This window comes from Doryrhamphus excisus, linkage group LG3, assembly GCF_037039965.1.
Source record: "Doryrhamphus excisus strain RoL-2023G ecotype Guam linkage group LG3, RoL_Dexc_Guam_v1.1, whole genome shotgun sequence".
Taxonomy (NCBI): Eukaryota; Metazoa; Chordata; class Actinopteri; order Syngnathiformes; family Syngnathidae; genus Doryrhamphus; species Doryrhamphus excisus.
Genome location: NC_136359.1, coordinates 15,852,783 through 15,865,141, shown reverse-complemented (window position 1 = coordinate 15,865,141; position 12,359 = coordinate 15,852,783). Strand labels below are relative to the sequence as shown.

The 12,359-nt window shown below is 41.5% G+C and overlaps 1 protein-coding gene across 1 annotated transcript in view; it reads right to left on the bottom strand.

The window, feature by feature from the left end:
* Positions 1 to 7,119: 7,119 nt before the first annotated feature.
* Positions 7,120 to 12,359, bottom strand: part of setbp1 (SET binding protein 1) — a 40,325-nt gene continuing 35,085 nt past the window's right edge. Inside the window, exon 7 of the mRNA XM_058070413.2 lies at positions 7,120 to 11,163. Within this exon, the coding sequence (XP_057926396.2) occupies positions 10,667 to 11,163 (497 nt within the window). The 3' untranslated portion in view covers positions 7,120 to 10,666. The remainder of the gene's footprint in view (positions 11,164 to 12,359) is intronic.

The following is a 12,359-nucleotide window of genomic DNA, read 5'->3' as shown; positions in this document are numbered from 1 at the left end:
CTTATTTTCCAAAAATGTCAACTTGTCAAATGTCAATGTTTTTTTTGTTGTTGTTTTTTTTTTTTTGCATAATCGGCGGCCGAGTGGTTAATCGGGAAGACCTGGGTTCGAATCTCCATTTGGTCATCTCTGTGTGGAGTATGAATGTTTTGTTGTATGTTTTCTCCCACATTCCAAAACCATAGATGCTAGGTTGATTGGCGATTCCAAATTGTATGAATGTGAAAAGGGACATCCTGGAACCTATCCCAGCTGACTTTGGACGAGAGGCGGGGTACACCCAGGACTGGTCGCCAGCCAATCACAGGACACATATAGAAAAAAACAAAAACAAATCACACTCACATTCATACCTATGATACCTACAATTTGGAGTCGCCAATTAACCTAGCATGTTTACATGCAAACTCCACAAAGGGATGCCAAGCGAAGAATCGAACTAAGATTATAATATATAACCACTGGTACCAGGACCAGTTGGTTGTTAAAGAAATTGAAAGTCTTGAACCCTAAACTATGTCATCCAGTGTGAACATATTACACTGAGAACCCTGCAGGTAGAAAGATATACCGTACAAGAGCAACCTTTTGAAGGGTCATTTTCTTATCACTGCAACTTGCAGCTGCATTGTGGCCTTTTTCAGGTCGACAATCCACTGCGGGATGCTTTCAGAGCTTCTTCTAATGGCAGTCTGGACTCAAGAAGGAATAGCGCTCCAATTATTAACATGATACCTGTTTGAACTGAGCAAATCTGTTCCCAATCAGTCCTGAACAGCTCATGGACTCTGGCCCCTACACACACACACACACACACACACACACACATACACACACATACAGTCAGTGAGTGTTGACACAGTCCAGATGTTGGCAGCTCTGTTCCAAATAAAAGCAAGTCAACCAGCCAAGAACCCGAACCACTCTTGCCATCAAATGATATGTTTACAATAATACTGTTCTGAGACTCAGGAGACGCATGCACTAGTGCACGTGTGTGCACAGGCAAACACACACACACACACACATATACGGTATGTAGAGGATGTACACACAGAAAGTCACACATGCATGAACAATCTCAAAGCAGGGAAGTGAATCAAAGGAAAGCTTTTGCACCACAATGTGTGCAAAAGTGACATAAATGAGGGTTTTTATCGGGCATGAGGTTTCATGTATGACAACCGAGTTGATCAAAAGAGACATTAAATGATTCTCATGGCCTTCTTTGAATTATCCCCCCCGATCCCTCTCCATACCAAAGTAAAATAATAGTACAGTTATGTAATGTGGCATGCAAGGCTGGAAAAGAAACAGTCACACCATTGATTCCCCACAGGAGGATCAGCAAAGGTCATGTGATCATGCTCACTGTTTGCTTCAAACATCGCCTTCAAGCGTTTTCGATGTGACCCACTTCTTGTGAAACTAACCCAAACAAATGCTGACCTATAAACTGACGCTAATTCATCATTTTTCCTTCACTTATTACTGGTGCCCATAGGGTGTACATTTATTAATCATACCTCGTACATTAGGCATTCATCATAAAGATTTAAGCATGATAAGGTCATGAATTTTGATGTTTTTATCCCTACATGAATCATTTGGTAAATTATTTTTCTCTCAGCTTCAAGATACATAAACACACTTTTGTAAACAGTCTCAAGTCTAAGCCATATATTGTACATTAGTTACATACATGTCTTGATGACATTTTTTTTTACGGGCCACACTGGGTAAAAAAAAGAAGCATTTTTCATGTTAGCTGCTACAATAATAATATCACGGTGGCTTGGTTAATATACAAGTCAGTTATGGAAATGTAACACAGATTTTTTCTTTAGCCTCATCATAGATATTTCTCATGACATCGTTTGTTAGCTAGCACATATTAACTCGTTTTTCCTACGCTATAATGCACAGAAAAGGGAAAGAAATATGTGTTCATGTTTCACATAAGGATTGTGACTGATGGGCAATATTCGCCAAAAAGTGCCCATTATCCACAATTATGTGAAACATGAACCCATAAAAAGACTTAATATGAGCTAGCTAACAATGCATTGGAGTGTACGCCACTTCCGTCAGCAACAGCGAGTGTCTTTCAGTATACAAGACTGTTCTGTAAATGAAACACTGTTGATGTTTTAATTTGTTAATGCTTTAGCGCCAGAATAGGCCGGTCCCATCACGTGCATTGTTAGCTAGCTAGTACTAACACGTTTTCTTGCGCTAGAATATAGAGTAGAGAAAAAAATGTGTGTTTATGTTTCACAACACTTGCGAATGATGGGCAAAATTCCCCCAAAAGTGCAGTTCCCCTTTAAAGGGTTTTGCCCATCATCCACAATTCTTATGTGAAACATGAACCCATAAAAAGAGTTAATATGAGCTAGATAACAATGCATTGGAGTTGACGCTACTTCTGTCAACAACAGCAGCATAGAAACACCGACGACATAATGTCCACTCTCAGTGAGATGGCTGTGTCTTCCAGTGTACAAGTCAGTTATGTACTATGTAATATTATGTATATGTTTTTGTTAGGGCGCCTTTAGCGCCAAAATAGGTAGGTCCCATGATATGCATTGTTAGCACATAATGCTTGGGAATGATAGGTGAAACTAAAAAAAGTGCAGTTTTCCTGTAATCTCCCATCTCATAACTAGTGTGCTACAATCATTGCAAATTATTTACAATTCAAAGATAAAATGTGGAAATTCCTCACCGCTGACATACTGAGCAAACAAGCTAGCTGCTGTGCGGAGCATTCACATAGCATTATTGTCGGAAAAATCTATTCGATATGAACTACCAAGGGCGGCACGGCGGTCTAGTGGTTAGCGTGCAGACCTCAATTCCACCCTCGGCCATCTCTGTGTGGAGTTTGCATGTTCTCCCCGTGCATGCGGGGGTTGTTCTCCGGGTACTCCGGTTTCCTCCCACATTCCAAAAACATGCTAGGTTCATTGGCGACTCCAAATTGTCCATAGGTATGAATGTGAGTGTGAATGGTTGTTTGTCTATATGTGCCCTGTGATTGGCTAGCCACCATTCCAGGGTGTACCCCGCCTCTGGCCCGAAGACAGCTGGGATAGGCTCCAGCACCCCCCGCGACCATCATGAGGAAAAAGCGGTAGAAAATGAATGAATGAATGAATGAATGAATGAACTACCAAAATCTGCCTAGTTGTATTATTAATAATTGTGAAGCATTCAGTGGACCGGATTAAAAAGCTTAGCCCGGGGGCCTTATTTTTGCCCATTTTGCAGTCTCCTGAATAATGACATTTAAAAACCAGGAATGTTTTTAAAAGTACTCAAAAACATGAAAAGGCACATACATATACCAAATTCATAGCACATTTTTTGCTGCTGATGTAGTACATTAACAATGTCTAATTTTGCAAGGAAAGAGACCAAAGAAGCATTTCACCAAGGTGTTATAGTAAATTTTAAAAAGTCAATATTGTTGTGTTGTGCATTTTTAAAGCTGCCCGGCTCCACCCAATCATCGGTCTGATGGGAGTGTAATGAAGTGTGCAGTAACAGTGGCCTACTTCATCAACACCGTGTGTGGTTGTGCCTCACAGCGACACAATGAAAACCAACCTGGGACTTGAAATCATTTTTTAACACAAGAGGGCTCCCTCTGTGCGTCACATCATTGCATCCACTCAGAGGTGTGTGTTCACTGCAGGGGTCCATTAATAAAATATGAATGTATCATATAATAGACTCGTCTGCCAAATTACAGGAGACAGAAAGATGGCTTATTAGGAGATTTGTGGGGGAGAGGAAGAAAGAGGGTACGTGTGAATGTGCAAGATGGAGACTAAAGAGAGAGATTAAGTGGCTTCCTCTTATCAAGCAGAAAAACGAGAATCCCTTCTTGTCCCACAAGGGGTGAGGGGTGGGGGGTTCGCACAGTGACGACACACAACATCAAGACCACCATCTTCCTCAGGGATATTTTAACAAGCTATAAGATAGAATGTGTAAGTATTTACACAACTGGGTTGTTTTGCCTTGGCACACTGTCGCTATGGCAACAGAGGCCAGCATCTATGTTTCTCCTTAAGCAACTTTAGACAGCAAGAAAATAATTTCACCTTGCAAAAGCAACTTAATCCCAGTCTACATTTATGATGTTAACATTTTATGGTCTTGTTCGTGTGTGTCAGACATGATTAACAAGTTACGTTCAGGAACATCACGCGGTTCCATTTTCACATTTAAACTACTACTAATCATTCATTTCCATCAATCAGAGATTCATATTTGGCATCATTTTGATTTTTTTGATTTTTATACTTTTCATGTTGGTATCCTATTGTATTTGAGGTAGAACAGCATGTCATTGACATATGTCACAGATTTACATCTTCAACTTAATAGCATATCATATCGTTGGGATATAATACTAAAATTAATAGTGCATGTATGCAATACCCCGTTTTGAATTAATGCCCTGTTTCGATGGCCATTGGAGAGGGTATCAACTGCCCCGTTCACAGTCACCCTGTGATTGACTGACCATTTTCACCCAAAATCACCCGGGATAGCCTCCTGTCACCCTGACCAGTTAAGAAAATGGATGGATGGCTCCAAGGCCTACTGGGAGGATTGGGACACCCATAGTTGCACTGACACACTTAACCACCAGGAGGTGTCTCCAATCACTGCCATGACTGTGCAAAGACAGAAATAGGATGGGGGGGGGGGGGGGGGGGTGACCAGTGTTTCCAGCTCTATCCATCTTTGGAAACACAAGCAACAAAGATGAATGGAGGCTCTTCTGGGATACACGGCAGCTTCTTGCTTATTTGGCCTGAACTGCAACATTATCTGTGGTGAATTTATGGCTCTGTCTATCGATGCAGTGGATTACCCACACTCATGCATCCTGACTTAATCATTGTTGAGTATCGCACCAATCGAAAGCGTTTCAAAATGCCACCCGAGTGAGACGTTTTTGAGGCACCTTTTGCAGGGTGTGAAACTTATATCACTCCAGACATGAAGACCCACACATGGCAGATATGCTTGTTCTGAATGCTGCAGGGGATTGGTGTTTTAAAGCAAGTATCGGCCAATGCCGATACAGTCCTTTTTCACTGATATCGGCCGATACTGATACGGTGGTTGATGGATCGGAGCATTGGTATGCATATATGTTTGCTTGTCTGTTTGTGTCTCTGTAACATTTTTAGGTCAGAAAAGTGGAAAAAGCATAATAGCAGCCCTTTGTAGGGGTTTTGACATTAGCAGCAACAACTGCAATCAAGTGTTTTTGTGCTAACTTGCAATGAGTCTCTTTCAGCACTGTGCCCTGGCATCAATAGGATGCAGGTCAGGACTTTGACTAAGCCACTCCAGAGTATTTATTTTGTTATTCTTGAGGCATCCAGAGGTGGGCCTGCTGGTGTCTTTTGGATCATTGTCTCTAAAACCCAAGTTGGTTTAAGCCTGAGATCACAAACAGATGGCTGGACATTCTTCTTCAGATCAGATTTCAGACCTGAAAAGTGAGTACTTGAAAGCCCCAGACCATCACACTACCACCACCATATTTTACTGTTGGTGTGATGTTCTTTTTCTGTTACTTTCATTGCAGATATAATGGGACACACGCCTTCCAAAAAGGTCAAGTATTTTCCCAAATGTCTTGGGGATCATGGAGATGTTTTCTGGCAAATTTGAGACTAGGCTTAATGTTCTTTTTGTTCAGTGGTTTTCATCTTGGAACTCTGCCATGTAGGCCGTCTTTGCCCAGTGTCTTTCTTATGGTGGCATCATAAACATTGACCTTAACTGAGGCAAGTGAGGCCTGCAGTTCTTTGCAATAATTTTTTCACACAGGGCCATGTAGGTTTTTCTCCCTTAGTAATAAAATGTATTTTGTGTTCATTGTGTTGTCAATGACTAATAATTATATTTGTTTAATGACCTGACAAATTTAAGTGTGACAAACATTAAAAAAAGAAATCAGGAAGGGTCCAAACACTTTTTCGCACCACTGTATACTGACATGAAGTGATGAAATTGTGGGTCTGGTCTTCTCTTTGTAGCTTCCACTCTTTTGGGAAGTCCAAATGTCTTTAGATGAATTAATATTCAAGTGCACCAAAGTGGGTGATTCTCATATACAGTACTACAGGTTCATTCTACTTTTGTTTTACAGAACAGATTCCTGCATCTTTACAATGCTGTGCAATTGCTTTACTTATGTTTTAAAGGAATGACTTGTTGTGCACAGTCAATTGTTCTGAGGTACATTTCACTGCGTGATGCACAAGTTTAATTATGTATGTGACAGGGTAATGTGGTGCAAGGTAACAATAAACCACATGTATTCGACCACAGTAATAATGATAGTTTTGCAAAAACAACAAATCGACTACAGTGCTGCAAGTGCATGTGCAATGAAAAAGCTGCATGACTCCTGGTCAAGGTTCCTTTTTACTGCCTCTACTGGATTATGAAGTGTCCACTCTGGGTCCTTGATTCAGAATAACCTTCCACGGTGATGATGTAGCATGTTTCTATGCAGTTTCTATGCAGGACTCAAGTGTGCAAGGTGAAAATCATCTTAAATGACATAGAAAGATTAGATTGTGTTTGTCTTGAGTATTGTTGCTCAGTTCCTGTAATGGTGCACGATCCGGGAGAGGTGACAATTTGGATGCAGCAGGCGGGGGACTTTTCTTCTCTCTCTGTACAACACCAGCAATGCCAACAGTTCCATCAGCACCACGGAAACACGGAGACACATTTGGGCAGCTCACCCTGCAACCATGGTAACAAGAAGAATTTTACTAGTGGGCTGCAGCCAATAGTGCCGCACTTCCCACTGCGCTGGCTCCAATAGGAAAGCAGCCTGCAGCCCGGCCCACTTAGAAGTAACAGTGATGGGCTACAGTGCTGCAAGGATTTAAAGATGGAGACTTGGCTGTTGCGCAAGTATGAGAGTACGAGTGTGTCGGTATGTGTGTGTGTGTGAGTGTGTGTGGCAGAGACTGCAGCATAATCTGATGAGCATGGGCAGTAAAGCTCATTCACTGCAACCATCTGACATTCAACTCATCAAAAGATACACGCCGTCTTAAAAAAGACATCACAACAGCCTCATAAGCTGTCAATAAAGTCATTTATTATTTCACACAATGGATAACATGAACAACTTCAACTGTAGTTCTTCGTAATAAGTGCTCAACGCAGCCAGCCAACAGAAGGATAGCAAAAGAATGAGCTTTTCTCAGGAAAAAGAAGTTAAACAAAACAAAAACAAAAAATACCTACAAGATCATGAAAGATAAACATGACCAAAAGCATGCCGACAGACATGGATATACATATATATTGCATGTATATATGTGCTTCAGACATATATCTGTATGCTAGCAAATGCAAATACAAAATATATGTGTACACTTACACATACATACGGTGAAGAATATATGCATATGCATGTGCATCTAGTATTTACTCTATATGTCAAATATTTGCAGTTTTTAATATTCATACAATGTACAAAAATGCTTTATGAATTTAAAAAATCATTACAAAAAGAAAATATCAAACAATGTACAAGTGTTGCTCCAAATTCAACTTTCAGCTTTTCTAAAATACTTATGCAAACAATCAAGTTGAGCATGCAAAGAAAAGGAAAGCCACTCTAGAAAAAAATTGAAATTGACTATGTATACAAACTAAAATAGGCCCTCACTTTGTGCTCTAAAGAAGTACATTTATTGGTTTCAATGATTCGTCTGCACATTATTATCATGAATGGCGGAGAAACGGGACTTATACTTTCGAGGATGACTACATTAATGAGACCCAAATTTCCACTCCAAAGATCACAGCCACTGGTCCGGGTTCGTTCGTGGTACGAACACAATACAACAACCTGGAACCGTCTTCACAAACCAAACCCATGATCAGTCCAAGTGGAGAGTGAAAGCTCTGGATGAGGACAATACTTGTCAGTGATAGAAGGCACCGGAGCATTGGCTGGTAGCAGAGAACAGATAGGACAGACAACATCTGGGATGTTCAGCTCTACAATCAACACGCTGCAGCCTGCCTGACCACAGCGAGGAGGAGTCAGCTGCATGCAATCCAAATCACACTCACCGCTCTCTTGACCTCGTCTTTGCCACAATGGACTGCATACCCTTGTGAGGCTTCTCGCAAAGCAAGGTTAAGCACATGAGGGCTAGGACGAGTGTATTTTAGGAGGGATATTTCCTCTGAGAGCTACCCAAACAAACAAGCATCTTCATGCTACTGCACTGCCCCAACTGGCTGCAGGCAAAATAGTTGCAAGTCAGCAGGGATTGCTATTTTTGGTGGACTACCGTGGGGTTCTTTCCTATAGCGCTGTGATAAGGCATGTTATTATTACTCTTGAGCTACATTAAAATCGATGTCTGAGGTGGTATCCTCAACTGTACTGTATTTTGGGGTCGGAGCAGTCTTCAGATGAACTTCAATACTGTGGTTTTATAACACCATCCCGTATTTTAGGAGATATGAGCAGAACGACTGAATGGCGCAACTCCTGGACAATATTATTCTGTTTTACTCAACACTGGCATGGTGTTCAGAAAATTCCGACAGACATGCCATTTTGTTTTTTTATAATACGCAAGACCACATGTCTCCTCATTTGTTTAGAAATACCATTGAAGCATGACAACCTCCTTTGCTGAGTATAGAGCTGTTTATAAGTCGCAAATAACACAATTTGGCTTCTACTTTACAACTATGATATACTTCAAGTGAGTTTATGAATTAGGTCAATGTTACTATTACAGATCATTAAAGTCATTATAACAGAAAGCAGTTTTCATGAATTAGTGTGGGCTTGCTGACGGCTAACATCTCATCCAATAGAGTGGTGCTTAAAGATGCTAAAAAGCCAAACAACATAGGACGTGGGCCAGTTCGATCTTTATGCTACGGTAATTTGGGTCCAGAGGATCATAACACATGCTTCATATGCATGGTAAGAGTAATGGTGAATGTTAAATGCTGCTTGTTAGTTCTCATGTCAAACGTCATTGACCATAAGAGGAAAACAGAAATCATAAGGCACAAGTTGAGCTGCTGCGACTGAGAATCCCAGCCTGACCAAAATGACACAGAATCTCCTGAAGTAGAACAATGAATCTTTCTTTATATATGGAATATACACTAGTGAAGCATTTGATAAAAGAACCTGTTACACGTATACATTAAAACAATCCTGGCTACATTCTAGAGTGCACAAAGGGGGTGATTTACATTGGTGCCAACACGATGAAGACGCTGATTTCAATTCTTTTAAATAACACGTCCTCATAATTAATACTGAAACTTTGGTTATAAAATACTGAATTTTTGATTCTCTGTCCCAAAAATAGTTTTCAAATGCAATTACAAAGAGCGGGGTTAGATTTTCATACCACTTCATGTGAGCCCTCTCCATTCAATTCATAGCCGAGCTTCGGTTTGACGCTTTTGGCTGCGCAGCCTGCATATACAAATTGATTAAAAGTAATGCATGCTCTCTGGAATGGAAATCCACACCATCCAAGGCCAAACAACATAAGGCGGGAACAAGCATTTAAGTGCTGCATTTGATTGATGCAAGTGTATGGTTTTTCATAGTGCATTAAACCCACTTTTAAGGTTTACCAACAAAAAGAACACACCTGATACCCCCACTGTATACAATACCCCCTCCCTTCCCCAAAGATATAAACACAATAATGAGTGTATGACTGAATATATGTGGTTCTTTCTATCTGAAAACAAACGTGTCTTGAGTCGCGCCCATGTCTGTTTTTGGTTATAAAAACAATATGCAACGTTCATTTGTCTATTGTACAACAATTATATTGGATATACTGAATTCTAGTCTGTGAGCTGCTTTCCTCTTGTACAAGGCAGGCATGAGTGGAAGTTGTGTCTATTTACAGTCTAGGACAGTCTTGTCTACCGTATTGCCTTTACGTCAGCGTCCAGGACAGATATGAAAAGAAGGAAAGTAGACGTCTAGATTGGGAGAAGGTGAAGGGGAAAATAGGGAAATGGGATTGAGCTGCAGGGGTGGACCAAAAAATCACTTCCAAGAAGATAAGCAAACACTGAAGCGACATGAGCGCAAACACCAGGATAAGTAGAAGGGGAGGGTGGGTTAATTACTGCTGTATTCTCTTTGACAGGCTCCCTTAGAAAGGCAGAAAATAAGCTGAGCTGCACAGTTTTATATGAACCATAACCCCCCCTCCCTCGCCCTCCCTCGCCCTCCCTCCCTCCCCTTGCTGGTAATATATGGCTCTCGCCACATTCAGGTACAGTATCATAAAGTACCATACACATGACTGTATCAGATACATAAAGAATCACATAATATCCTATGCTATCATAAGTACCACACAGTTGTATAGCATCAGTATTAAATGGTGGGACTGGGTAGTGCCATATTAAACGTAGGTCCAAGGAATCCAAACAGAGGGATAGCAACAAAAGTGTTCCGACCCCCCCTTATCCTCCCAAACCAAAGTGCACCAAGGGGTCCTGGGATTAAGGGCACTGGATATGGTAAGGTTGAAACATTGCTGGCTCCTTTAAAAGCTCTTGTTCATTTACACGGTTGCTCTCTCCTGCAGGTCTATTGATTGGAGGGGGCCCATAAGTCGTCCCTGCTGTGGCCCCTACCCCTCCGTTTGCCCCCTTTGGCCGGCGGAGGCACTGACCGAGCTTTATGGACCACCTTCTCAATGGTCGCCGAGATGGAATCATGGCTGGGGAACTCCAGAAGCTCTGGGGTCAAAGCGGGCCTGAGGCTCTGTCTACCTGGTGGCTCGTCACACCTCTCCAGAACAGGCATCCCCTGAGTCCTGCCGTCACCTCGCTTTGTGGACAACGAGTCCAAACCGCGGCCATCCTCTCTCCGGTTGGTCGGCCCTGATTCATCATCCAGGGGTTGTTTCCGGGGCCGTCCAGGTCGTCTTTTGATAACATTGTTTCCTGTTTTGGCTTGTCGCTGCAGGCGCTTGGCACGGAGGATTTTCTGCACATGCTCGAAGTTCAAAGAATGCATCCTCCTCACCTCCTTCTGGATCTGTTCCACCTCTCGACGTTTATACCGACGCTTACTGGTAGCACCTGCGAAAATAAAAACAAGAAAGGTGAATGCATGAAGTGAATGAATTCTTTTGCAAGTGCTTCGATTAAAATGAACATCCCCTGCGAGGCCAAAAAAGACTCCATACCAGTTTTGCTCATGGAGGGAATATCTTTTTTTCCCCACTTCAAGAGCTTCCTGCTAATTTTGACATATTCATGTAAGCCTTTCAAAGCCCAGCTGAGCCAGGAGAGCAGATCCTATCCTATAATTGTGTGCTAGAGAGCAGAGAGGAGGAAACCCACAGAAATGTCTCCTTCAGCCATTTAATATGTTTCCACACAATGACAACCCTGTGCATCTGGAGCAATGGCTGCCAAAAGCCATCTAAACACACACATATAATTAACGCTGCAATTTCCAATTTCCTTCTTGATTTCAGATACATCTTTCTGTCTTTGACACTTTTTTTGTTTTCCATTGCTTAGACCCCACCACCCTCCCTTTTCGTCTGGGAATTGATTCCAGCATTGAATGAACCACAGCCAACATGGAGGAAAAGCGCAATCAGCCACTAGGGTCTCCAAGCAGCGTGCAGACAGAATGCTGGTCTTATTATTTTTTCAACTTTTACTCATCTTCATTGTGCTGTTTTTCTTTTGCCACAGTATCACACATTTACAATCATCTACATATTGCTTTAAATAAAGTGTGGTATGCTAGATTTATGGACGTGTAAATAAAGGTAGAGTAATTGCTCATTTATCACCATTAATTGGTACCAGACGGTAATAAGTGCACTCCTCATTTATAATTGAATATTTTCGTAGTTAGAGCAAAGAAAACGACCTTCTAAATACCCTTTTAAACATCATTAGAGCCCTCTAGACGTAAAATAACACCCCTACAATTAAATTTACGATTAAATCATCAACATAATAACATAGAATAAGAGTAAATAAGCCTTTCAAAACACAAGACATGCTGAGTGGCGGGCAAACAGGAAGTGACGTCTGGGGTTCAAAGTTGAGTTTTAGCTTGGCGTGCGTTACTGCAGCAACAGTAACCCCTGTTTTTATTAGGGATGTTCATTTGGCATTATTGTGCCCCTTGAGACGTAATGTAAACCTGCAACAAAAGCCTGTTGTTGTGGCAATCAAGTCTGGTGTTTGTGTGTCTCACCGAACACGACTGTAGAGAAGATTACTGACACCTAGTGATCAGTGTAGAACACTGC